Source organism: Lycorma delicatula, chromosome 4, assembly GCF_047948215.1.
Source record: "Lycorma delicatula isolate Av1 chromosome 4, ASM4794821v1, whole genome shotgun sequence".
Taxonomy (NCBI): domain Eukaryota; kingdom Metazoa; phylum Arthropoda; class Insecta; order Hemiptera; family Fulgoridae; genus Lycorma; species Lycorma delicatula.
In genome coordinates, this window is record NC_134458.1 from 138,896,100 (window position 1) to 138,923,398 (window position 27,299).

The following is a 27,299-nucleotide window of genomic DNA, read 5'->3' on the forward strand; positions in this document are numbered from 1 at the left end:
GCTTCATTTATTGATTTACTCAAACCTGTAAGGTAATAGCTTTTCTACAAAAAAAATCTACACATTATTATTATTGCGATTTAAAAATATAAACCGATCGAGAGCATAGTATAGTAATGTATCATCTAGGTTCGTATCAATATGCTACTCATTTAAAATTTAGAGATAAGCAGTTATTATTATTTTATTGTACATCATAATTTATTCATTAGTTACAATAATCATATGTGTAATTAATAGTAACTTTTTTATGATAAGTAATATTTATTTGAACTCTGAACGTTTGCACCCAGTAGTTTATTTACGGTTTTGACTGAATATAGATGAACAGTTCGAATGGTTTGTTGCACGATTAATGAGAAGTTGTGATTAAGAATTTTACTGATTTTTAACATTCTGGCTAAGAAACCGAATTACGTCGAAAATAGTCCGTTTAGTTTTCATACACGTATGAAATTTTAAGTAGTTATACACAATTTATGTGAAAAAAGGAATGGTTTATAAATAAAGATTGAATGATCTCGATTGCTAGTCAGTTAGACGTTTCTAAATATTAAAAAAACTGAGGTATGTACCATTAAATTGAAGTAAAAATTCCGCGAAATTTATTTTATGCATGATTCTAAAGCTCATTATTAAACGTACCGTATATTTCTATTACAAGTTGTGGTTTTTGTATACTTTGTATACAAAGTGTTTTTGTATACTTATAAAAATACAACTGTTAAAATTACTTTAACATATAACATATAGAATCTTTCATTAGTTTTTAATTTGAGATTGTACTACCTCACATAAAGTGACAAACGAAAAGTAATATTCAATAATTAATATTGTTAGCGACGTAAAAATAAGTATAATAATAAAAGGAACTTTAGTCCAGTTAACTAGACGTAGTAAGTTTTAATTAAAAAGTTTCGGATTTATGGTACTTGCCCGTTAACTCAACTATCATTTAATCGAAATTTACAATAAAGTGTAACAATTTTAAATCTAGCAGCTATTTTGTTGTTTGTCGTTCGTTAGGCTAACATTTAAAAGTTAGCTTAAATTATTGTACCCAAATTAAAATAAAAAAAAAATTTATTTTTATTTAAAAAATCATCTTTCCTTTACCATAAAAATATTTCTGTTTTCATGCTTTTATGCAATATGATTATTTTAGCTAGTGAATTACATAAGATCTAATAATTGGGTGCTTTCCCTGAACATTTAGTGATGCAATTTTTAATAAATCTAATCTACAAAAATAAAAAAGAATGAAAGCTAGCTATTCCTTAAACTGCATTTGAACCAATTTAGTCATCTTAACCAATACCTGACATAGTACTGTTGGTTGAACCCCAGTAAGCAGATCAAATTATACTATTAAAACAAGCCAATAAATCTTTAAAGTAGCATTTCCTTAAACTAGATTTCAACCAGGTTGTTGCACCATAATAGAATATTTGATCCCAAGCATTATATTCACCTGAAAGCATAATAAATTTGCAAATACTGTGTTGTAATATGTATTTTAAATGTTATGCTGATGCTCGATACCATAGCCCGTTGGTTATAGATCCTAATAAGAAGCTCTCAGGTTACTCCCGAATAAGTGTCATTATCATTTTCAAAAACCAAAACCCGAACCTTTTAAATTAAGAAAAAACGAAAAGAAGGCTTCAAGCTTTTTCAATGATCTGAATTACTGCCTCATTTATACTATTATTTATTTGTTGGAAACATAACTGATTAATATAAATTATATGTAACAACATGCTGTTGTAGTTGTAAGTTGTATATGTTACTACTACCTCCTGGCTTATGACAATCGCAAGACAAATTTATACAATGCATATAGTCGACTAAGCCAGTTAAATTGTAAGATAGCCTAATTGATATTTGATCTAATTATATTGAAAAATTTTATTAGTCTTTATACAAGGAATGTATAAATTATAATAATCATTGGTGAACCAAAAGATTATATTCATTTTTTAAGCAGTAATGATACACAAAACCATTCATTTTTAATAGTAAACCAAACTAAAGTAAATTTTGGGTAACATTTTTTCATTTCATATTGTATTCAGTCATCTTTGCAGCCATTTTTAGACATTGCTGTAGCTGTTAGCTCTTTTTCTGTAGTGTCAGCTGATATTATTTTAACATTTTCTACTAATTTAGGAAAACACATATTTTTAATGAGTTTCTATGTATTTTTAATTGTATTTATATAAGTTGTTAATATGGTGTATTTATTGTAGTTTATTTTGGCAATTAATATTGACTACATCCGTATGGTACGGCTTATTACATTTGTTCTAAGTTGCATCTCATTCTTTCATAACAGAACGCTGTTTGCTTGGTGGTTTTTCTATTTTTCCTCTTTTTTTGGCTCCACAGCAGTCAGTGCAATGCAAAAAAATGTTTGGCACCATATATTTTTATTTGCTTCTCATGGTGTTTTCCTTTATAATCGCGCTCTGTGACCAAAACCTTCTATGAGTCATTGTGAGGATTTTGTTTTTTTTTTCGATTTTTTGGCCCTTCTCTTGCACTTGGTGAGAGCTCCTACACGCTAAAACATGTTTAAAAATAAGTAAAAATAATTTTAAAAACCTCCCAAGTGCAAGCTTTATTACTCTGTTCGGAAAACTCCACTACGTGCTCCTGTTACACATTAGAGATTTTTTTTAAATTTGTAACATACGCGGGCTATCCAAAAAGTAGAGACTGAAAAGTGAGAGGGAAATTTAGAGCGCGCAAAGTGGCAGTCCTATATGCATACAAGTATTCAGATATGTTTTTTTATTTCTCATGTTAATTTCAAGTTGATTGTCTTTGATGTCAGCGATCGTTGGCGTCGGGATATCGCCTACCACGGAAAAAACATTTGATCAACCTTAGGCGATTCAATTATGTCCGTTAAAAAATATCAGCTTCCGAATCTTATAAAATTTTGAAAGAAGCAATGACTGAAGGGCTCTGTGTCACGTGCAGAGATGTTTTTGTGGCATGCCACATTTTTTTCCGGACGAGAGAGCGTGGAAGACGTGGCAAGACAGGATTGACTGGGCACGTCGAATAACGACGATATGGTGAACATTGCGAGCATCATCACTCGATAAGATCGTCGTATTGATATGTCGAGAACTGCTACACATTTCAAAAAGCAGTACATACAGTAATTGAAACGAGTGGATGCATATGAAACACGTTGCGTAGTTGAGTTCCGCGGCTCTTAACGCTACCAATTAAAACTCTACCGACTAAAACTCCTATTTCACTGTTCCTCTCGACCCGGGACCAGTTTTACAATTAAGTATGGCACAAGCCTGGGGGTGTCAAAGCAGGGAGGCTTAGGAGTCCCACAGCTTCATCATTGTCGCCCACCCGCGCAAGCATACGGACAGACAACGACTCCACTGAGAGCTGTCCCTCACCTCCACCCTTTCCATCTCTTGACTTTGTCTCTGACAGCTGAATCACAATCCAGGACTGCTTAACTTCTTATTTTAACTGACTGATTGTAATTTAACTAGTGGACTAGATAACCCAATGACTAACTACTGCACTCACCTTGACTTGTTCTCAGTTCCACCTTGCTGGCAAACTTTATTTAGGACACTGATACCACGCGCCGCTCGCTCAAGGGTTACCGAAGTCCCCCGCGCTTCAACATCGCAGACCATCTATGTAAACACGAACAAACTGCGACTCCACGAGGGGCTATCTTTCACCCCCTCGCCACCGCTTCTTTCCGTCTTAAAACTCTCGTCACGTACGTAGCCACGATATTAAATTAATCTAGTCCCATTAACATTATTTGTATTAAGTTATCTACTCCGATCTGGTCTACCACTGTCTCACATTTTCGACGTTCATATTCCTATCTGTGATACAAAAAATACATGTTCTGCTGTGTCACGTTAAGTGCAGTATATACACTCTGGACTTTCTGCTCTCTTCTTCGCATGGAGGTAAGCCCTAAAGGACCCTTGGCCGGTCAGAAATTGGGTGAGCCAGAAACTCAGCTCACCAAACCCCCTCCCGAGCCACGGTCTGATCTTCTTTATTAACCTTCTATTCCACTCGCCTTTTGTTAAACCCCTCCATCTTTCTTGCCGTTCTTCATACAGTTCTCTACTGGCTTCCTCTTTATTCATGCCTTCAGCTATCTTAATTCGGGCTCTAGCTAACTGCTTAACGGGGGGCACCGCAGTGACCACCAAGATCACCTCGGTAGACACCGAGGAATACGTCGACGCTATTATTAGGGCTATTTTTCTTTGTACACTCTAGTTGACGTCTGTTCCTATCGATGTTTAGCGCTCTATGCCAAGCCGTCACCCCATACAGCAGCACTGAGTTTATCACATATGTGTACATTCTCCTAATGGAAGCTCTGGGACCCAACGTTGTCTTCAACAACACGTTCAAGCGTTTGATCATCTGTTCGGCTTTAGTTCTAGTTTGTTGCACATGATAAACGATGATAAACGTCCATCTTTTGTCTAGCCACATTTCAAGGTACCGAGTCTGTTCAACTGACTGGTTAGGTCTTCCATATTACGAACAGGAATGACGTCAACCCTCCTTCGTCCCGCCATGGGAATCATCGCTGTCTTATTAAGTGACAGATGTAGTTCTTTGGTCTCCATCCAATTGATACTATTCCCAATGCTGTGTTTGCTGTCCTTGCCACTTCATCGGTTTCTTTGCTGTAATTACAAGGGCCAAATCGTCTGCGAACGCAATTGGCTTGACTTCTTCCGGATATTCCAGGTTTAGAACCTCGTCAAACACGAGGTTACAAAGAATGGGGCCCAGAACTGACCCCTAGGGTACCCTGCTGGAAACTGTAAATCCGAGTTCATTATGTACAGTTTTGTAAATTAGTTCCCTCTCCAGGAGGTATCATTGCATGATTCTTCTTATTTAGTCCGAGATTTCTCGCTGTCTTAATGTTTCAAAAATGGCACTCCAATTCAGGGAATTAAACGCATTTTGTACGGTTATTAGTATGATCACCGGAATTTTCCGCCCTTCCTCATATCCCTTTTGCCGCACTATCAACCAATCTCATCACCTCACAAACTGCATCAGCCTTCCATGTCAACACCAGTACTGATTAGGGCTAATCCGTCCTTTCTCTTCCATATATTGTTTCATTATAGTCACCAGCAGTCTCTCAAATAATTTGTACAGGTTGTTTGTTAGACATATCGGTCTATAACTGACTGGACCCGCAGGTCAGTCTAGCTGACCGCGGGTCAATACTAGCCGTGACGTCTTCCACGTTTCAGTGTGAAATCACCCATTAGAATATTATTAAATACATTAACCAACGCAATAGGAGGGTTTTTTTACTAAGAATCTGATCACTTCTACTGTCAGCCCTTCAGACCCAGGGGTTTTTCTTAACTTCATCCTTATCCCTGCTTCTATAAGCTCTTGTATAGTGAATTGTCTATACAATTCTATACGATTTCTTCTCTGTACTGGTCTTCTCGTTCGGGTAATAAGCGCACCACCTGTTCACATACTATATCTTCATCTAGAACCGGTAAACATCTTCCCATTTTCCCCATAACCAATTTTTAGCCTCTTCCCCAAGGGTCGTTGTCTATATCATTGCAAAGGTCGCTCCAGCACTTGTTTTTCGCCTTCTTGATTGCCGCATTATATATAGGATGTCCTGTCCCTTAGATGTCTTGTCGAGCTGCTTCTCTGTTTATAATACAGTGTCTTCGATTGGCCCGTTGTAATTTTCTCTTTACCGACCATGCCCTCTTTCTTAGCCTGTCTAGGTCCGGGCCTCACCAATAGGCATGGCGTCTATCAGGAACCATCACCTTTACTTTTGCTCGTTCGCATTCTTTATTAACAGACTCTACTAGTTCTACTGGGTCAGTGACGTGCGCTAATCTCTTTTCTATTACTTCGGCGAACTTAATGCATCCTCGTTTGGAGGTCACTATTTTCTTTATCCTACCGAAGTATGATTGTGTCATTACCTCGTTGCCGATTAGAATCTAGTCCGACAAGCTTTCTTCTTCTAATATATGACAATTATGTAGCTCCGCCGAATTTTCTTCGGAGATAAAAGATAAGTCTAATACGGAACTCGACTCCCCTCTCCCAAACGTGGGCTCATCAGTCCACGTTTACGCATGCTTTACGCATTTAACCCCAGTGATTTACGCATGTCAACCCCCAATGCGTTAATTTTCTCCGCCAAATACTGGACTCTTCTGTTTCGGGCTGTTCCCTTAAGTTCAGGCGATTTTGCATTAAAATTTCCGAAAAGAAGTATTTTTCTACCCCTGAAACTCAAAATTATTCCACTCAATTCTTCAAGGAATTCAGTAAAGTCATCAATACTCACGTTCGGACAATGATACGCAGCAAAAAACACTATCTGTCCTAGGTTGGTCCACACGAACCCGTTACCGGTTCCTCACTTTCCAACCTAGGTTCCCATCGTCGGGAATCCTATAGCCGCCGCTCTAGTGTTATCCACTATCCATCCCGGATTACTTACTACCGCTATATTCGGTTCCACAATGACTATAATATCAACCTTTATTTTAATGGCGATCTCCCAACAAGCGTCGTGAGACCGACGGTTACGGTTAGCGTTTAATTGTAGGACCTTCATTTTGAGGCTGTACACCGCACCATCCAGTAGCTCTTCGCTCCACAAATCGCACACGCCTTGGTATTCGGGCATTGCGCGCTCTTATGCCCCTGTTTCCCACAATTAAAACAGAGGCGAGACTTATCCACCCCTTTACAATCTGCTGACACATCGGTAACATTCCCAGCATCGGTAACATTTTCATCGGGTTCCCGGATGTTCGCCCTACAATGCACCCATCCCACCTGTTACGGGATTCAACTAGTTTAACTGCCGTTTAGTTTATGTCGTTATTATTGTAGCATTCTTAGTCTCCCCGTAAGCAGTCTAACTGAAGATAAAGTTGTCTATGCCGCCATTAACTTCGGCAATTGAGTCTCTAATTTCCCGCTCTTCAGTGTCATAATCTAGGCCTTTAAGATGAACTGCTATCCTTCTACCGCCCCTGGTTCTCGTAACTATCTTCCAATCTGCGGCTTTGTTACGCAATAACGTCGTGAATTCCTCCGCTTTATGAATTCCTATCACTCTAATGCTTCTTCCCTTGTACTGATTGTTTTACTGTCTTTATAAGTTCAACATAGGACTTCCCTTCAGATTTCACCGCAACAGTTCTGCTTTCCTCCACCGGTGGAGTAGACCTCACTGTTCCCGTGCCCACAGTATCTTATTTGGTATTGTCATCTTTCATCTTTTGTACACGTACTTCACCTGGTCTATCTTTAGTGAGATGCACTAACATCTTTCTAATTGTAAGCCCCAGTCTACCGCCTGGTACAAACGTCAAGTAACCCATCTTCACAGATATTTTCTTAATCGCCTGATACATAATCTTCATGGTTTTCTCTTTTCCTTTAGATGTTTCATAGAAGATAGTACACTTTTGTCTCAATGAGTCTTCTTTCCCCATTATTGTCGATTTGTTCCTCACAATGTCCCCCGGTACGATTCCAACAGTATTACATACTTCATAATCTCGTGAGTCTATTTTATTTGTAAGAATCGCAGAAATAAAACACGTCATCTTCCTGTGGCGGAACACTAACTTCAAGTACCCTTGGTAGAATTTCACTGGGCCATCTCCTCACTACCAATGCCATCTGTTCCTCCTCAGTCATCTTCGTCTGTAGTTAATCTTATATTAAGTTTTCTCGGGACAATCCTTCGGTTTGAGTGGTTTGCGTAGCTTACGTCATCGTGGTAGGTGGTGGAAACATCTGACTGAGCGCTTTGAACCCTTTCTAATCTTTGTAAGTTCTTTTTCATGGTGTGTTATGTATTTAGACAATCCAGGCCCCATGTTTTGTTTCAGACTGAAAAATAAAAGTCCTAACTGATATGTCAATTTCGTCACTGTCTCCGTTTTCGGATCTTCTTCTGAGGACACCTGTCTCAGCCTCTTCCCTGGTCCCTTCTTGGACTTTGTGAACATCTATTGTTTAGAGCTTCCGACCTCCGAAGGCCCCGCAAGCGGTAGCGATCTTCGTCTCTCCATCGTTAAACCGTAACTCCGATCGTCAAAAAATTACCAGAAACGTGCTCTACGCCCGATGCTGCGTCCGTGGAGTACCCGCTCGCCCAAATCGCTGGGGGCTTTTTGGGGGGCACCCCAAATTTGGGAGGGTCGCAAAAGTTCTATTACGACTTGAAATGTAATAACAAAGCTGCTCCCAATAGAAGTCGACTTCTTCACCACTTCTGAAAAAATCAAAAGCTGCACACAGCGCGGATAGTCTTGATAATCGTCTTTTTTGCATCATAAAGAATTCATTTACCGACATCAGGTATCTACAGAGACGATTGAAAATGCTCTCTGGTACATCAGTATGGTAAACATAATGCTGACTTACTTCAGAAAAAAGTGTGGAAAAAAATTGAAGAACTTATGCTGCATCAAGATAATAAGCGCCCTCATGCCGCTCAAATAATCTACGAATTTTTGAATGAAAACCAAAATTAAAACGATTCCTCACCCACTATACAGTCCAGATTTAGCTCCATACAACTTTTGTTGTCTTAGGGCTGTTCTCAAAGGAGAAGAAGGAAGGCAAAAATTTGAGACGAATCTAGAGGCCGTAAAAGTCGTGTAGGCGAAATTCAAAGTACTTTCGAAATATGGGGTGGATTTCATGTTTGATAAGTGGGTCAAGCATTGTAAGCAGTGTGTTCCATCTAAGGGGTACTATTTTGAAATGTAGGTGTAATATCTTTTAAATGTTGATTCAGAATAAAACTTTATTTCGAACTACAGCTTTTGTCTCATTACTTTGTGAACTGTACTCATACATACCTAGAAGTACAGGTTTAATTTTGAATCTACTGACAATTGCGGATGACTACAGCACCTTTTTATTTCGTATTATAACTAGATTTTTTCATGTCTCTTTATAATACATTTTTTAATTTTTTTCTTTATTGCTAATATACGACCTTTGGAGCGGCAAACAGTCTGCAACTGTCTGATAATCTAATGACTAAAGAATATTGATTGTTGTAATTTTTGTTGATTTGACTTGTTCATTATATAAAATTATGTTTTTTTTTAATTTTGTTATTGTATTCAGTTTTTATCTGTTTTTTAAACTTTATCATAAACAAAGGAATTTTATAATTATAATTATTATTATTATATATTTATAACTGTTTACTGTTTATAACTGTTTTGTAAACAATGGACTTCTCGTTTTCCATTACTTTCATGGTTTTTCGATGATAACCTTTTCTGACTGAAAAATACGAATTATCGCTGTTGTTTTATTTCTGTTATAAAAGCAGATGTCTCTATGTATAACTAACTGTATCTTAAAGTTTGCAAGAAGTCTTATCCCAAAAATACCAAGCTACGAGAAAATATTGAGAATAATTTTAGAATATAATTAATAAATTCCAACAGGACCAAAAATGTTTAAAGTGCTTCAATAAATAAAAACCGAAATAATATAGTTTACATAATTATGTTTCATTTCTAATGATTATCATAAATAAAGTTATTACGTAAATGCAGAGCCTATGCATTTTTATTTATTAAGATAAATTAGCGCAAATGTTAAATTATTTTTTTCCTGGGTGCACAACGAAGGGCCATTATTAACGCCCGGACTAGATATTTATTCAGTAAATAAATAAATATTAAAAACTAAAACCCAAAAATGGAAAACATCTATGATCAATGCTAAAAGCGAAATAAAATCACAATGAAATATTTCAGTAATCTAAAAAATCTGATGTGGACACCTATGATGTGGACGCCTATTAAGTTACATGTACACATTTTTTTAAAATGAAAAGTATATAAAATTTTGTTTCATTAATAACTTCTGATATTTTTTCATATTTTTTTTAATGTTATTACTGAATTATTTATCGTAAAAGTTTTTTAAAATCAGAAGTTTATAATTATTAATAAATCATTTTATTTAAATTAAAAAAAAAAGTTAAAAAAAAGGAGATGAAGCTTGATTCGAACCGATGTGCCTTCTCCTTGTAAGATCCAAATATTTCATTTATAACATTTTATTTAGATATAACTCTGGAACCAATGAAAATAAGTACCACTTACGATATCGTTGAAAAACTCTCAATGAGAGCTTTATTGCAGTTAAGAAAAAGTCCAAAATCGAGATTTTTGGGGGTTTTGGGCTTTTTTGGACACTTTTGGTTCAGTCGATTACAATCAAAAGGGGAGGTGCACAACTAGATGTTACAACAGTCCTAAATCCAAAATTTCAACATCCTACGGCTAAGCGTTTTTGAGTTATGCGAGATACGTACATACATGTACGGGACAGACGTCACGCCGGATCTAGTCAAAATGGATTCAGGGATGGTCAAAATGGATATTTCCGTTGAAATCTGAAAACCGACATTTTTCGCGGTTACAATACTTCCTTTAATTCGTATACGGAAATAAAAATAATAAAATTACTATCTGCCCTACGCCAAATGGTATAAATAGCTTAAACATACTATTGTAAAATCAAATATTTGAATATAAACGTACGGCCCTAAGAAATCGTAAAACATTCGATAACGTAGTCTCATTGTTTCCTAATATATTTCGGAAGTTAGCTCCTAGTTTAAACTTCCGACGCAATGCCGCATAACAGACATAATACACAAGCATGTGGTACACCGTCAGTTGGCAGTAGCAGCGAACACCGTTGGGTGTATCAGTCTGAGTCATCATTTATCCATGAGTGAACCTAGTGTGCCCTATTAGCAAACGGCAAATAATAACCTCCTCACGACGGTTATTCACACATGAAGAGCTCCAGGGGTGACACAGTGTCCTTCACTGGACGAAATTTATTATTGATGGTAGCATTCCATCCACTCTGCCACTCATCACGAACCACACTCTTCAGAAACAGACAAGATCGTTCGAAACAACGCGATTAGTGAAAGGAAGCTGCAAGCAAGCCTCTTTTGCCGCACGATCAGCGCTCTCATTGCCTGAAATTCTATTATGGCTGGGGATTCAGCAGAAGCTCACAGTTGTGTTACGCTGAGTCATTTTAGAGATAAATTGTGCGTCACAGACAGTATGTCTGGAGTTCATATCTCTAATCGCCTGTAAGGCAGTAATTGAATCTGAACAGACAAATAGTGTCAAAATCTTGGGCTTATTATATTTAAGACCTTATTAATAGCATAAAGCTCCGTATAAAAGCCAAATATGTATGCTCTATTGACAACCACAAAAGCGCAAACGTTCAGAGTAAACGTTTTTAAAGCCGTCCGTATAAACTATAGCATCAGGATTCACGCTATTTATAATATTATAAATTTTTCTCGTAATACAACCGGATTTGTGTTCTTCTTATGATACCGAAAAAAAGATTTAAGAGTAATTAACAAGAGAAGGCAGCCAAAGAGGGCCACTTTCCACCAACAGACTTACCACGTGCTTGAATAAAACTCACCTGTAGTCAGATAGATAAATTAATGCGGTCTGCATCGAGAATTCTAAGAGCGATGACTTGAAAAATATGCCACACAGCCGTAGTCTAAGCGGTGATGGACCAGAGCTCGGTAGAAGCGCAACATGCATACACGATTTGCTTCCCAACGTGTATTGGATAGAACTCTCAGAATCTCTAGAATTTTTTGACATTTTACCTTAAGCTCCTTTAAATGTGTGACTCATGTCAGTGGTTGGTCAAACCACAATCCAAGAAATTTAACCCGCGTGCACGGTACAACTAGTTCACCATGTAAAAACAGTTGAGGGTCAACATGTTTCCTTAAGCGTGAAAAGAAAATGCATTTCGTCTTCTGACGGGTTAAAGTGTTTTGGAGTAGACGCTAAATTTCTACATGCAACATAAATTGAATAATCATCCACAAATAAACACATAACGGGTTTTCGGACGCAGTTTGTTATTCTGTTTATGGTTATAGAACAGGGAACTGTTAAATAAATAAGGTAACATGTCCCTGTATTATTCCGTTTTCTAGTGTGAAATTGTCGGAAACCTTCGTTCCAACTCGAACGGACTGACTTCTGAGGAAACCTCTGATAAATGCAAGGAGATTCACTTGTATATCCCATTCATGCAGTTTATTTAGGATTCCTCTCCTTCAAGCCGTGACATGTGTCTTTTGCATATCGAAAAATATAGTAATGAGATGTTGGCAGAGTAGAAAAGTGGTTTGGATGACAGATTCAAGAGAAACTATATGATCGATAGACGATCTACCTTGGCGGAAACCGCAATGTTAGGGGGGCAATTAGGGTGTTATTCTCGAGGTACCACACTGGACGACGGTTTACTATCCGTTACATCACCTGATACAGGGTACTGGTCAAGGAGATACGACGATAACTTGAAGGGGCATGATTTATTTTTACCAGGTTTCAGGTCGGGAAGAATCATCAGTGCTTCTGACTAACAATTTTTTTTCCCGATTAGTCGGAGAAATACCACTTACATGCCCCCTACAGGTGGGGGAGTGTCGGACTCGTGCGGGTTCAGCTAGATGTTGTTAAGTGCCTATGTGTGTCCGCGTCCTACCGACTAAAACTCCTATCTCACCGATCCTCCCCTTCCTGGGACCGTTCATGAAGAGCATTACGTCTGGTAAAGGAGAGTGTCACGACGTCGTGCTCCGAAATGCAGAGTGCTCACTGCCTCATTACGCAGAGGCGAGCCCCACGTGCTCGGGAGGCCTCCTAAGCGCTCAGCCGCGGGCCTATCCCCCCCAAAATGAGACGTCGCCCCAGCACCCTCCGACGTCTCATTTCCTGACGGGACTCTTCATAAATATGTAGCTTATCCATCACCTTCTTAACATAGTTCTCACCCGCTTTCCAACCTTTAACTCCTTTTAGCATTACGCTTTGTGTGTCCTCTGGACAGAACTTGTCTCCCAAGCCTAACATGTTTAACATCTTCCTGCGTTCTTCATCAAAGCGCGGGCAAGAGAAATACACATGGGCAGAGTCTCTTCCTCATCGCAGTCAGGGCAGCGATCGGTGTGATCCAAACCATATTTATACAGATACGCCCGGAAACCGCCATGACCCGCCAGGAACTATGTTAATCTGTATCTGAGCGAGCCATGGGTCCTCCTACACCAACTCCCGGTGTCGCTCCCTAACATTTGGAAATATACCATGCGTGTATTGACCAGTAGAAGAATCGTTCCACCTAACTTGCCAAGAGTCAAATCCTTGGTCTTCAATTTATCGCATACGCCCAGAAGTAAGAAGACCTCCCTTTTTAGAAACATACCGCTTGCTACGTCCCACAGCTAAAATTTCAATGGGTTTTATGCCGGCGATCACAGCAACTCCATCTCGCAAGACAGTTGTATAGTCTCCGACAACAGCTAATAATAGAAGACGCCGGGCTCGCAATAAAATGTCCTTATAATATTGGAATTAAAAGACAGGCGCAGTGTACAACATTATGGCCTCGCAGATACCTTTGTAAAGAATACTCATGGTACGATAATTCAACCTCCAATCGGGATAGATGACTCTACGAGCACCAAAGAAGGCATCTATAGCCTTTCTTTCGATAAACTGAAGGTGCTCCCTGAATTCCTCGAATTTCCTTGAAATTCCTTGAATTTGAAGCCTCTTATCAAGGATTACACCCAGATATTTCTGAACGGTGACATACCTAATCGGAAGGCCGTCCATCACGACCCGCAGGTGACGGGTCGCGGCTAGACGATCTTTAAGTAACATCATAGTCGTTTTCTCCTTATTGAAGACCCCACAAACTTAGTACCTAGCATGTCTGTGTCGCTTTGAGTTCTATTTCACCACGCGAGTTACCTTCGACCAACAGCAACCCATCGTCGGCATAAGCCACGATGCAGCAGCTACTGGGCATCCGCAACCGCATTAGAGAGTCGAACTCAACGACCCAGACGAGTGGACCTAGAACACTGCTCTGTGGACAACCTTTTGACAGGGTGATTCCTACTTCCGAGCCGCCTTCACGAAGGACGACGGTTCTCTCACTTAAATAGCTCGAGAGAATCTTAATCTCATTTTGCGTGCAGCCACGCTGCTGCAACTGAAACAAGGCGGAGGGCCACCACAAGTTACTGAAGGCCCCGGATATGTCCAAAAAGGCGCCGAGTACAAACTTGCACTCGCTGGTCGAAGCCAAATTCATTACTCTAGGAACAGCATCTTCTGAGCCCTTACAGGACGAAAACCATACTGGTCGTCCATCAGTATATGGTTAGAAGTCACCTACTATTAATGCGGAGGTACAAGACCTTCTCGAAAACCTTACCTACTACAGGCAAGAGCGTCAGAGGCCAATAAGAAGAACTTACAGCGGGGTCCTTATCCTCACCTTTGAAGAGCAGTTTAAACTCATCATGTTTCCATTACGCTTGGAAATATCCTGCAAAAAGCATCCTATTAAAAACCCTAGTTAGGGGACTAAGAATCACTGGCAACGTGCGAATAAGGAGTTTCATTGTGGTATAATCATATCCGGGGGCTTTATTCCTAGCCACGCTACAAATTTCTTGACGGACTTCCACCTCTGTAAACTCAGAAGAGAAATTCTCAGAGCGAAAACCTACCTCTATAAACGACACCCCATGGGTCCTTATTTCCCTACTCTTGTACAGAAGAGCGCTGGGAATCACGCTTAGAAGACCTAACCTTCTGAAAATGCTGGGTCCTTTTCCGACGATAGTCCGCAAGCAGGGCTGCACGAAAATCAGGATCACCCTCACGCTGTGCAGCTCTCCTGAGCCGGCCCACAGTCCGCTTCATCGCGGTCAAGACATTTCATCAATGAAGTAATAAAAATATACCAAGTGTAATATTATCTAAATACTTCATTACAAAAATCCAGATCTTGATTGATTTGTTTGTATTTTCCAGTTAATTAAATTCATTATTACATTTTTTAACATTTAGTGTGTGATGTATAATGTATCTCTTTCCAGTTATTAGTTATTATGTTAGTTTTGTATTTTTGATTAATTTATTTTCAATCATTGATCTAAAACACTTTCTTAAGCCTTTTATTCAATTAAAAATTGAACTTTTATTTTATTTTCTAATTGAAAGCAATTATGTATGCAGACATGTTGCCAGTCTCCATGGTAGCATCATCATCTTGGCTTTTCATCTGGAGGTCCTGTCTTCGAATCCCAGTCAGGCATGATATTTTTCATAAACTACAAATTTCCATTTTCCCATTCCCACATTCAAGCTTTTGTGGTGAATTAATTCATCAATCAAAACAAAGTATGAAGCCAAAATATATGTTTTATTTTATTCCAAATAAGATTTTAAAAAAATAATTTCTCAAACATGGTACCGCTGATATGTATAAATTAACAATTAATATAATCTACCTTACCAGCACATTGATATGTCCTACTAGTATACTTTGAGTATACTAGTAGACCAGCACAGTCATGACTGTTTTTAAATTTTAACTATGATTTTTTAAAGTTTGACTTTAATGCATTAATTTTAACTCCTGATGATGGCTTCTAAGTAAGCCGAAAGATCTAGAGAATATATCAATGTGCTGGTAAGGTAGATTTTATTAATTGTTAATTTATTAAAAAAAAAATACATTTTCATTAAATAATAACATAATAATATTTTTGAAAAGTACATTATTTTTTATACAAATAATTAGTTTACTTACAGTTTTTTAATCAATGACTCCAATTAAATTAAGCTGGCCAGACTGGAAATATCCAGAATGGATAGACGAAGGTTACAGAACAACTAGAGGATGGCTTGAAAAAAAGAAAAGGGATGATGGTGCTGAAGGATTATGGAGAATTCATAACGGTTTATATGATTTAACAACATGGGTTGATAAACATCCTGGTGGAAAGTTATGGATCAAAATGACACAGGTTATTATTATAAAAATTTATTTTTTATAGTTATATCTATTGCTGTATTACTTTAGTAGTGTAAAATTGATGTTTAAAAATAATATTAATTCAGTAATTATACAAGAATAGTTAAAGCATTTATATTTATGAAAAAATTTGGTTAACTGTTGTTGCTTTAATTTCCATTTAGAAATAATATTAAACTTTTTAGATTTAGGTAAGGCTTTTGATTATGCAAATTTTGAACTACAAAAATTGAAAAAAATACATGACAATAAGAAAATATCTGTGCCAGATGTAAACAGTAACTGGTTTACATCATATTTTAAAGACAGAAAACAATATGTAAAGATAAAGCAAAAGATAAAAGGAGTACCTGAAAATTATTGGTCCCAGTTATTGAAATATTAGCAGGAGTACCACAGAGTTTCAGTACTAGTTCTACATTAAAATATATTAGTATTAAAATATATACCAATGAGCTAACATCAGTGATTAAATAGAATAAAGTAATATTTCATACAAATGATAAAACACTGATCTGGTCTAGTGTTGAAGTACTTATAGTTAGATACTTTTATAAGTATACTTCAGCTTTCAATATTTTATTTTATTGAAATTTAATGAAGCTCAGTGATGAATAGGCTCTACTTTTAGTGCTGGTGAAACTCTTCATGAACTTTGATTCTTAAATGTGAGTTGCAAAAAAACCAAAGTATCAGGTGGACAACTCCTCATAAAAACTAATCTAATATGATCATGGTCATACATAATCTGACATGAATTACAAGTCACTCAAAAACTACACAACCATTTTTTCAAGATTTAGAAATCTAACTGGAGTCTCATTTGTGAAAGTGAGGAATGAAGAGGTTGTCTTTTGCCTTCTTCATTGAGCTTAACATATTATTGCACATCAGCATGTGAACCCCACTGAAATTCAGTAGACATTTGGCCCTACAAGTGAACTTTTACTCTTTTCACCACAGGGACTGGATATTTAGTGTAAATCATAACTTTTAGAAAATACAGCTGACAGCTACTTTATACAATCAGGTGCTAAATGAGCACCATAGAAAATGATTGTTTTTAAATTGTATAAATTGTTTTTTTTTTCTTATTGATTGTTTAATTAGTTATTTAAAGAATAAAGTGGCCATAAGAAATTGTTTGATGAGCAATAAATTGTTCATCATGAATTAGTATTTACCAAATGTAGCTTATACTGATTATCAAAACAAATAGTTTTTTTTTGGTTTTAAAAAGTAGCAACATGTAGGGCAGAAATATAATCTTTCTTCTGAATAAAAATTATATTAAAATTCATAAACTGAGAACAACTCATGCCTATTAAGATTACTGTGACAAAACTGATGTTATCTCACATTTAGGATCCATTTTATCATGTAATATACACTGCATGATTGATCAGCAAAATGTTTTAAAAATTTATTGACGTAAAAATACCTACCAAGTTGGTGTTAAAAATGTGCTATGATTTACACTTTACAATTACAATTCAGAAGTTGGATGTGAATAAGTTTCTTCTGTAATTTTCTCTTTCATTTGCATTACACTTTTACAATTTCCTTATTGGATATCACATGTTCTTTTTTTTTCACTGCTTAACCAAAGTCTCTTTCCTACAATTTTCTGAAGCTTTTCTTCATCTTTCAATGTGCCCAAACAATCTCAGATTTTTTTCTTATTTCTTATTCTCTCCTGTACCACTTCATTTTTAATACAATCCACTTCTTCACTTACTGATCATAAATCTGAGAAATCTCACTGACGTTGTTTTTCCCTTCTCTAGTGGTCAGACATCTTTTATCTTCATAAATCAGGATTGGTACAAAGTTACTCTTATTCAGAATCCCTTTTTACTTTTGTAGAACCTGAGATCTCACATTTTTTTGCTAAGAGATGAAAGTAACAAAAATCTATTTACTATAGAGAGTCTTCTTGAAATATCTACTTTATTATTTGCAAAATATACCTGATATTAATGAATAAATTTCTTACTACCCTTCTTTAGTGTTCCAGAGTTAAAAAAAAAAAATGAATGCATAGTATAAAATTGTTAATAATTTACTGCTGAATCATGAATCAAATTCTTTATTCTTTTTATCCTTTATTTTATTCCTTTATTTTCTTTTTTTCTTTTATTTTTATTCTTTTTTTATTATGAATAAAGTAAACAATAGTTATTAGATAAATTATGGGTAAATTTTATTTTAGGGTTTGGATGTGACTGAAATATTTGAAGCATCTCATTTAAGTCCTAGTGCTGAAAAAATATTACCTACTTTTTTTGTTAGAGAAGCAAGGATTTCAAGAAATTCACCATACACCTTTCATCCTGGTGGTTTCTTTCGAACTCTTAAAAGAAGAGTTTATGAAAAAACTAAAAATATCAAAAGAGGACCAAGTAAAAGGTAAGATTGTTTTGTTAATGTTTATGTTTATGAAACAATATTTAAAATGATTATGTTTTAGTAAAAGGTTTATTTTAAATAGGTTAGAATGTACTGAGAAAAATTATACCAACCACTAAATTAATTTTGAATGAGAAACCAAATCAATTTTAAACTGTTTTAAGCTCTCATTAATTATCCCAGTTTGTTCTTGTTCTATATTTCATGACCAGTGGAGAAGTTAGTCACTGTGATATCAGCTGATTACTTTATCAGTGGTATTTAGAATTAAAAAGTTAGATACTTGGGATACAGTAAAAAATGTATTCAGGCTGAATTGTGAATGTTCATTTAGTAAATTATTTTATTTTTGTACATTTCATATTCCTCATATTAATAATAATAATAATAGTCTGTGCAAATTACAATTACAGATGACACTAATGTACGTACAATAATAATGATATACAATAAATAAAAACAAAAAAAAAAGATTTTATAAATTAGCACAGAATATCTTCCAAAATAACTAGCAGTAACAACTACTACCAAAGTTGGTAGTAATAAAAAAAAATAATTGTAAGAGTAATTTTACAATATCAAATGTTGATATTTATTTACATAAAAATAATATTAGTTATAACTATTACAAATAAATGTAATCCCTTTTTATGTTATAAATGTGTGTGTGTGTGTGTGTGTGTGTGTGTGTGTGTGTGTGTGTGTGTGTGTGTGTGTGTGTGTGCATGCATGCACGCATGTGTGTGCATGTATTATATTATGTATTTTTTTTATTTTACTGAAAATATATGCAAAAGATATTTCTTACAGAGCAATAGTGCTGATCGATTTATTCGTAGTAATTACATTATTGCTTTCAATCATTTCTGCAAAGTATTTTAATTTCTACATTGGAGCACTTACTGGAATCTTCTTAACTGGTACTACTATATTGGCACATAATTTATTTCATCAACGCGATAACTGGCGAATGTATTATTTCCAGCTATCCTTGATGTCTGTAACGTAAGTATTTAATAAACATGATCAATTTTAAAATATTATAATTGTATAACTGAATTTCAATGTGTTGGATTAAATTAATCTTTTTAATGAAGAATTTTTTTTTCTTTATTAATGGATTTGTTAATAATTATTGACATTCATAAATCCTTTTTATTAATGTTAATTTTTTGTTAACAAAAATAAAAAAAACAGCAGTATAAAGTAGTAGCAGTAGCAGAATAGCAGTATCAAGAGCAGTAATAAGCAGTATTTAGATTGATGTAGCATATCTCATGAAGTGTTTATATTATTTAGTTTTCTGTAGGTATTTTATTTACTGATTTGGCTGAAATTTTGAATGAACATTAAAAGTAGTGTAACAGCATCATTTATATATAATAGTTTACTATATTATATTCCATAAAATGACATAACACGGTACCTTAAGAAAATGTTTACTTTAACATGGGGAAAGAAGAGTTATTTACAATCTGTTTAATAATCAGGTAGCATTTATGATGAAATGAAGGAAGGCAAACTCTAATTTCAAAAGGAGTGAGGCAAGGATATGGTCTTGTTTCCATTGTATTTCACACTACAGTAGAAGAAGGAGTACAGTAAATGAAGGAAAAATTTGAGATCAAAGCAACAACCCAAGAAGAGAAAATAATTTTTGTTAAGATTTGCTGATGACATTGTTTATTTGGGAGAAATCAAAGATAAGTTAAAGAAATGCAAAATGGAATTTTTTTTATCCTAGAGACAAATTTATTTTGAAAATAATTAAGACTAAAATAAAAATAATGAAAAATGTGTGATATTAAGGAATTAAATATTAAAATAAGAGAACATAATTTATCAGAAGTAACAGAATTTTGCTATTTAGAGTAAAATTGTTATTTAGATGAAGTAATGCAGATATAAAAATAAGTCTGGTTCAAGCAATTAGAATTTTTGTATAGAAAAGGTAGTTTAGTAGTATCAATTATAAATCAAAGAATTAAAAAGAAATTCTTGAAAATATTGGTATGCAGTGTAAGGCTTTGTAGTACTGAAACATAAACAATAGGAAAAGCAGAAAGAAAAAGGGAGGTGTTTGAAATCTGGTGTCAAAATTGAATAGATCGATAAAATAAAAATGAAGAGGTCTAAGACAAATAAGATGGGAGAATTTATGGCAGAATCTTGCAAAGAAACAGACTGGGTTGATAGGACATATATTAAAATCGGAAGGCTTAGCTAATTTGGTAATATAATGTATTAGAAGGTTATAACTAAAATGTAGAAGGTTTAATCTGTAGACAAAGACAGATATTGAAATGCATAAAACAGATAATTAAGGATGTAGCATGTAGAAAATATATTGAAAATGAAAATATTAATCTAAAACAGAAATTAATGGAGAATAACATCAAACCAGTCAACTGACTGATGATTAAAAAAAAAAAAACGCAGTTTTTAATTATGTGTATACAGATGAATTGCTTTAAGAATGCATATTAGATTATTTGTATACTATTGCAGATTTAAAAATTGGGTGGTTACAACTCATTCCTTTGCTTGTTTACTAATGGGTAATGAGCAAATGAGTGATTAGGTTTGTAGTAAGATGTCTCTGTCCTGATTTCCAACATAATTTTTTTTTTATTTCAAGTAGTTTTCAATGGCAATCATACTGATCCATAATATTCTAATAATATTCTCTGGACAAATATTTATAATAATTTTAAATTAACAATCTTTACCTAATAGTAGTAAGAAATATTTCATTAGTTATCTTTTATTAGTCTCCTGTATTTATTTCTTTCCTGGTTTTATCCACTTCTTGTTATATTTTGACAATAAATTTTATTCCTAAAATACAGCAGAACACCAGTTATTTGGGCTGACCTTTGCAAGGTTGAATCTGGATAATCAGAAATCAAAATAATTGGAAAAGTAAAAAAGGATTATCATACGTAGGGGGCATATGATTCTAATGTTTAATGGTTATCACACTTAACAAACACGTAAAAATATATTAAAAAAAAGCTGACAACACTGTTGTGGGACTTTACCGTCATGCTGATCTTTTCTATTGCACAGCTTGGTTTACACATTCAATTAAAAAAAATTATTATTTTATTTAAGTATAATATTTGATGTATAGCTGCACATCAGTGCTACACCAGCACTCCTTGTGGTGACAGGGGGTACTATTGATGCAGTATACCCACTTAGCCACTAGTTAAGAGCATTTTTTGGAGTAGGGTGTGATTTTGAAAACTTGTTTTTGCAAATGTTATTATTTTTTAATTGTTAACAAATGTGCCTAAGAAAAATAAGACCTTAATTACGTGAAATCTTGAGATACTGAGGGTGACCTTGCTCTACAGCCTCACTCCCTTGACCTTTTAAGTTGAAGATTTAATGGCATCAATGTCCCATATACAGAAATCATCTGACCAAGATTGGTCAGAATTGGTTGAATTCTGGAGATATAAGGTGTGAGACACTGAATACAGACACATACATACAAACATCCAGAAAATTTCCATCCAGTTTTTGGGTTCCTTAGGTGTCAAAACATCAAAATCTGGTGAAAACCGTATATGCCCAAACTGGACCAATTACAATACTTTTCCTATACAGCTATAACTCTGCTATAGTGCTAGACAGGAAAGTAAAAATTAAATGTATTTCAGTAAAATTAAAGATACTCAGAACATACATACAATGTTATAAAAACAGATACAGTAATAGATTACAAAAAGAACAATGAGAAGAAATTTGTTAACAAAAGAATCAGAATTTACTAAATTTATCTGAAAGAAATTAAAATTGTTTTATAAAAAGTGTTATTTAAAAAGAACGTTTAAAGAATATATTTAAGAGAACTTGAGTTAAGCTTCTGTGTATTATAAAAATACTATTTCTTAAAAGTTATAAAAAAAATAAAAAAAATTAATACATTTAATAGAATAAAGCTTATTGACAGTCAGTTATAAACAAAACATACCTTAACACTATTTCTTCTTAAAAGAAAAAATTGCAATTTGTTCTTGCTTTAATGTTTATCTTTGTTTATAACCTGCAAGATCATCTACTCATTTTAAACAAAGATTCTGAGCAGAATCACATTCTTTTTTTTCACTCCAACCATAGCAACAGACAAATATTCACAAGTTTTTTTCATGTTACAGCCCTAGATCCAAGTCAATAATTCATAATTCATACATGATTAATTCATGTATTTCCGTCAGTCTTTTCAGAAGTTAATTTTATAATTAGTTTAATGTAGACCTAAATTGATGTATGTTTTGTGGTATATAAATTGCAGAAACATCAGTTAAACAACCAGTAAAAACAAACATTGCTAAAAATACACTTACTGTTGAAGCAAAGTTTTATTTGAAAAATATTAAAATTTTTTAAAGTGTATTAATTTTTTTGTAAATGCTTAATACAGGTGTAAGTAGGCTGGATAGTTGGATATCAGGAAAACCAACTTCCCACTGTAGTAGAACTTTTCTTCTATTTTTGCAATGATTAATATTTTACATTTCTACATACTATTGAATACTACTGACAATTAACAGCACATATTTGACGTAATGCAAATTTTTGTACAGTTTAAACTTTCCTATGAATTTATTTTTGTTTGTAATTGCTTCATCAATAGTTATAAAAAGTTACACAAAGCATGTAAGTACTGGAAATTTATTGTAAATGAACATTTTATCCAGTTCATTTTCAGAACTTCCTATAGTAGATAATGTTTAAAGTAAAACTGTTTCCTTTTTTTTAAGATTTATGAAAATATGCAGCTGTAACTTTTCTTTGTATAGTGTGTAAGTGGTAAGTGGTATTGCTAAGATGATTTATATTATTACAGTGATTGGAGAATAAGCCATGCTCTAAGTCATCATATTTACACAAACACTCGACTTGATCTTGAGATTTTACTTATGGAACCATTACTTCAGTGGTTTCCTAAGGAACAGAAAAACTGGATTGTTAAATATGGATCATGGATTTACTCTCCATTATTTTATTGTTCCCTTTATTTTTTACAAGCATTTTCCAGGTCAGTACAAATATATTTTTTTGTGTATGGTGTTAGTTGTATATTCTGTTGCTTTGTCCTGAAGTATTTCATCTTGTTTATCATATATATATATTTCTCATTTGTATTTTATTTAGTTTCTTTGTTTTAAATGATAAATATGTAGGTTAAGAATGATTCAAAAGTCTCTGTAATTTTTTTAAAGTCTTTTCTAAATCAAAGAAAGTGCTGTGAGTTTAATTGTTTATGACATCGGTGAATGTGAAGAATGTGCTTGTAAGAGTGACATCACCATGTAGCCAAGTACATATGGATGGATGTATTAAATTAGGAAATATTACTGTCTACCATAAATCTCATGTAAAATCATACAGTTCCGTTGCTTCAAACTTATCTATGTAATTTTATCTTATAAAACGTCTATTTATTTCTGAATACATATAAAATTTATTACTATTTTTCATAAAAAAGAATCATGATTAATTTTTAGACAAATAATGAAATAATTGGTAAATAAATTATTTTCTTTAAAATTATTTGTTTAAAATTACCTAAATTTCTAAGCAAAGATTGCTTTCCTGGAATAAAAATATGTTCATACACTTACCAACTGGTAAACCTCTTAAGTTTAATGTTTCATGAAAATAAATGGTCAGTTTGATTGGTCAGCAGTCATAAAATAAAATACAGAATCTCAGTCTTTTACACCGATTAATTTAATTTAGTTCTTTTTTTTAATTTGTTAATCAAGTAACTCTCTGTACCAATGTTTGTAGCATTGCACTAGTACATGTCTATTTACAACATAATCTACAACCCCTCAGTTTTATTATTTATTTCATTTATTGCTTTTTTTCCCAGGGTTACTTACAGTTTATTGTCTACTACAAGAGTTAAGTACAGTAGCTATGACAAAAATCACTTTTTGGTTTGAAGAGGTCATAAAACATTGAGAAATGCACTAAGGGAATGAACGCTGTTCAAAATGTGTTTGTTGGTATCTGTTTGGGTTAATAATTTGAGATTAACTGACACAAAAATTTTCAAATGTGACGAGCTGACTTCTATATTTGGAGCATTGATGCTAATAAAGTTTCGGAGTTGAAGCTTCAAAGAGTAGAAGATATAAAAAGTTCAGCAAAGTCTCCCAGCAAAGTCATTTGCTGGGAGAATTTAGCATTGATATCCCATTTTTTCTCTCTCAATTATATAGCTTTAGTGTATAGCTGTACAGTATGCTATAAAAGGGAAAGTATGCTAAGTGGGTCAAATTTGCAAGACAGGGTTTTTGCAGATTTTGATTTTTCATGACCCTGTCTGACCAGAAAACACAATTTCAGCATTCAAAAATCCAGGAAGATTCTTATGGTCATATATACTCGTATATAAAAAACAATATATAAAAAACAGACCAACATATATATGTTGGTCTATTTTTTGCAGATTGATATCTCATTACTGGACAGAGTGATTTAAATGAAGTTTACATGGTGATTTCTGTATATTGAGCATTGATTTCATTTAATTTTGATCACAGTTGGTTCAAGAAGGCAGGGGATACGGTCACCATGTGTCCTGTATCTCAATTTGATCAAAGAACAGAATAATTTTTTTTTTACATAATTCAATATCTCTTAGGACAGTTATACATTTTGTTGTCCCATCAAACCCTAAATCAAAAGTTTAAATAAAGGAAAGTTATGCAACTCTTTGGTGGCTTTATTAAAATTTATTTATTAGTTTTTAAAATATTTTTTTTTAGTGAGATTTGTTTAATGAAATGAATTTAGTTCAAAAATTAGTATAAAACAGCAACTGTTATAAAAAGCAAAATTATATTTTTGTCAATCATCATGGATTCATGTACAATTATCATTGATTTATGTTGATCTCATGAATAATGCTTACTAAGTTCTTTGTATCTATGAGTAAATAGAGTTCAGTCAATCTAATCTTGTAATTAACAGAATCATTGAAGTTTAATCTCCTGGGTTGTGTTAATTTTCAAAATGGTATGTATTTTAAAAGCAACAAGTAACCTTTCTTGAAAGTGTTGGAAATTCTATTCTGTTATTATTCAATAGTATTTAAAAATTCTTAATTGTTCACAATACAGCAATGAACATCATATTTTCAACAGTATTTCATACCTTAGGAGAAAAATCCTTTTAGAATTTGAAAATTCTTCCTGATGATTATGTAAATGCAAATGGTTAACACATAAATTTTCTTTCTAATTCTATATTTTTTCAAGAATTCATTCTATTTTTATATAACCTCATAACTTTGTGTCAGTTTCCAAGTAGAATGAAGAAAAAACCAAATTAAAGAATGTTTGATAAGCTCTAATATTAGCAAAGAACTTTGTACATATTTTTGGAAAATCAAGGTAGAGATGAAATTCTGGTGGAAATGAAGAAGAGAAGTTAAAGAACATCATATTTAGATTAATTTTTCAAGATACTTTCAATAAAAAAGTTTGATCAGCTTTTTGTCCTGCAGTAAAATAACTTTTATACCACATTTTCAATTCAAATAGGCAAACTATTATTAAACATACAAATTTTTATCTAACTTGCATATTTGTTGTAATCTTGTTCATATATTACATAATTTTGTAGCTGATATATCAAATCCTTTTTGTGAGTGATAATTTACTGTTTTAGAATAATCTGTCATGGACTTGAACCTGAAGATTTAATTTGCATTGCGTTACCAACTACTATGTACTTATTCAGTGGTTCTAATTTATTAATCTGTATCATCTCATGGTTGTGGATTATAACTTTTAGTAGCTTTATATTTGGAGTAATTGGATTTAATGTAGCACATCATCATCCAGATATATTTCATGAAGGAGATAAACCTAGGTTTGTACAGCAAACTCTTTTATAGTATATTTTGGTTAAGACAGTAGGAGATTTCTCATTATTGGGAATGGGTAAAACTGCTAAATTAAATTAGTATTAGACTAATTTGAGAATGTCAAGAATATCATTTATGTTAGGGTAACACATTTGTAATAATCCTTTTCTTTATTTTATTTTTAATGTACTGTACATAATTCAATTTCATTTATACTTTCTATTTGATAAGTTTAATTTTTATTTATAATCATTATATAGAGCTTTTTTTAATAAAATAATATACAAATATCAATATTCAGTCCTCTTATCCTGATAGAACCTTTTTCAAGCCTGACACCTTTTCCATGTGTGATTACACTGTAATCTTCCAAGTTTTATTTGTTTCATGAGTTTAGTACATACCGATTTTACAACATTTTATATAAGTATTTTTTATTAGCTGTATCCATTGATATTTATACTTTTTTTTTTGCAGAAACGATAAAGACTGGGGACTAAATCAAATTGATGCTGTTAATGATAGAATTGAAGTTGCAGCTACATTTCCCTGGGCTCATTTATCATTTGGTGATCACACTCTGCATCATATGTTTCCAACTTTAGATCATGATATATTATCAGAACTGTATCCAGTTTTTGAAAAAACTTGTTTGGAATTTGGTGTTGAATTTCGTTTTAATACAACATGGAATTTATTTAAAGGACAATTTCATCAGTTAACTAGGACATTACCAAATACTGTTCCACGTGAAAATATTACAGCTCCTCTAAAAAGTTAAGGTTTTTTTAGTTGAAGGATTTTATGAATATCAAATATAAAAAACAGAAATTATTTCTAATTCACTATTCATAATCAAACCAAAATGTCTGAAATAATGTAAAGCACTTTTTTTTTGTATTTAGATTATGCATGTTTGAAAGCAGTCAAAAAATATTCTTTTGAAAGGTGATTTTTTAAGATTATATTAACTTCATTTTATAATAAAACTCTCTTATGAACTCTA

The 27,299-nt window shown here is 33.7% G+C and overlaps 1 protein-coding gene across 4 annotated transcripts; it reads left to right on the top strand.

Moving 5' to 3' along the window:
• LOC142323907 (cytochrome b5-related protein-like) lies at window positions 1-27,299 on the top strand. Of its 4 annotated transcripts, none has more exons than XM_075364252.1 (7): window positions 1-129; window positions 15,768-15,982; window positions 18,203-18,399; window positions 19,210-19,404; window positions 23,258-23,449; window positions 26,095-26,298; window positions 26,771-27,299. In XM_075364252.1, exons 2-7 carry the CDS (start codon window positions 15,779-15,781, stop codon window positions 27,072-27,074), a joined length of 1,296 nt encoding a protein of 431 aa, XP_075220367.1. In that variant the 5' UTR covers window positions 1-129; window positions 15,768-15,778; the 3' UTR covers window positions 27,075-27,299. The 4 variants fall into 4 exon arrangements, with proteins under 4 accessions (XP_075220367.1, XP_075220368.1, XP_075220366.1 ...); XM_075364251.1 differs by lacking the exon at window positions 1-129 and adding an exon at window positions 258-567 and having other exon boundaries at window positions 15,757-15,982; XM_075364250.1 differs by lacking the exon at window positions 1-129 and adding an exon at window positions 260-567.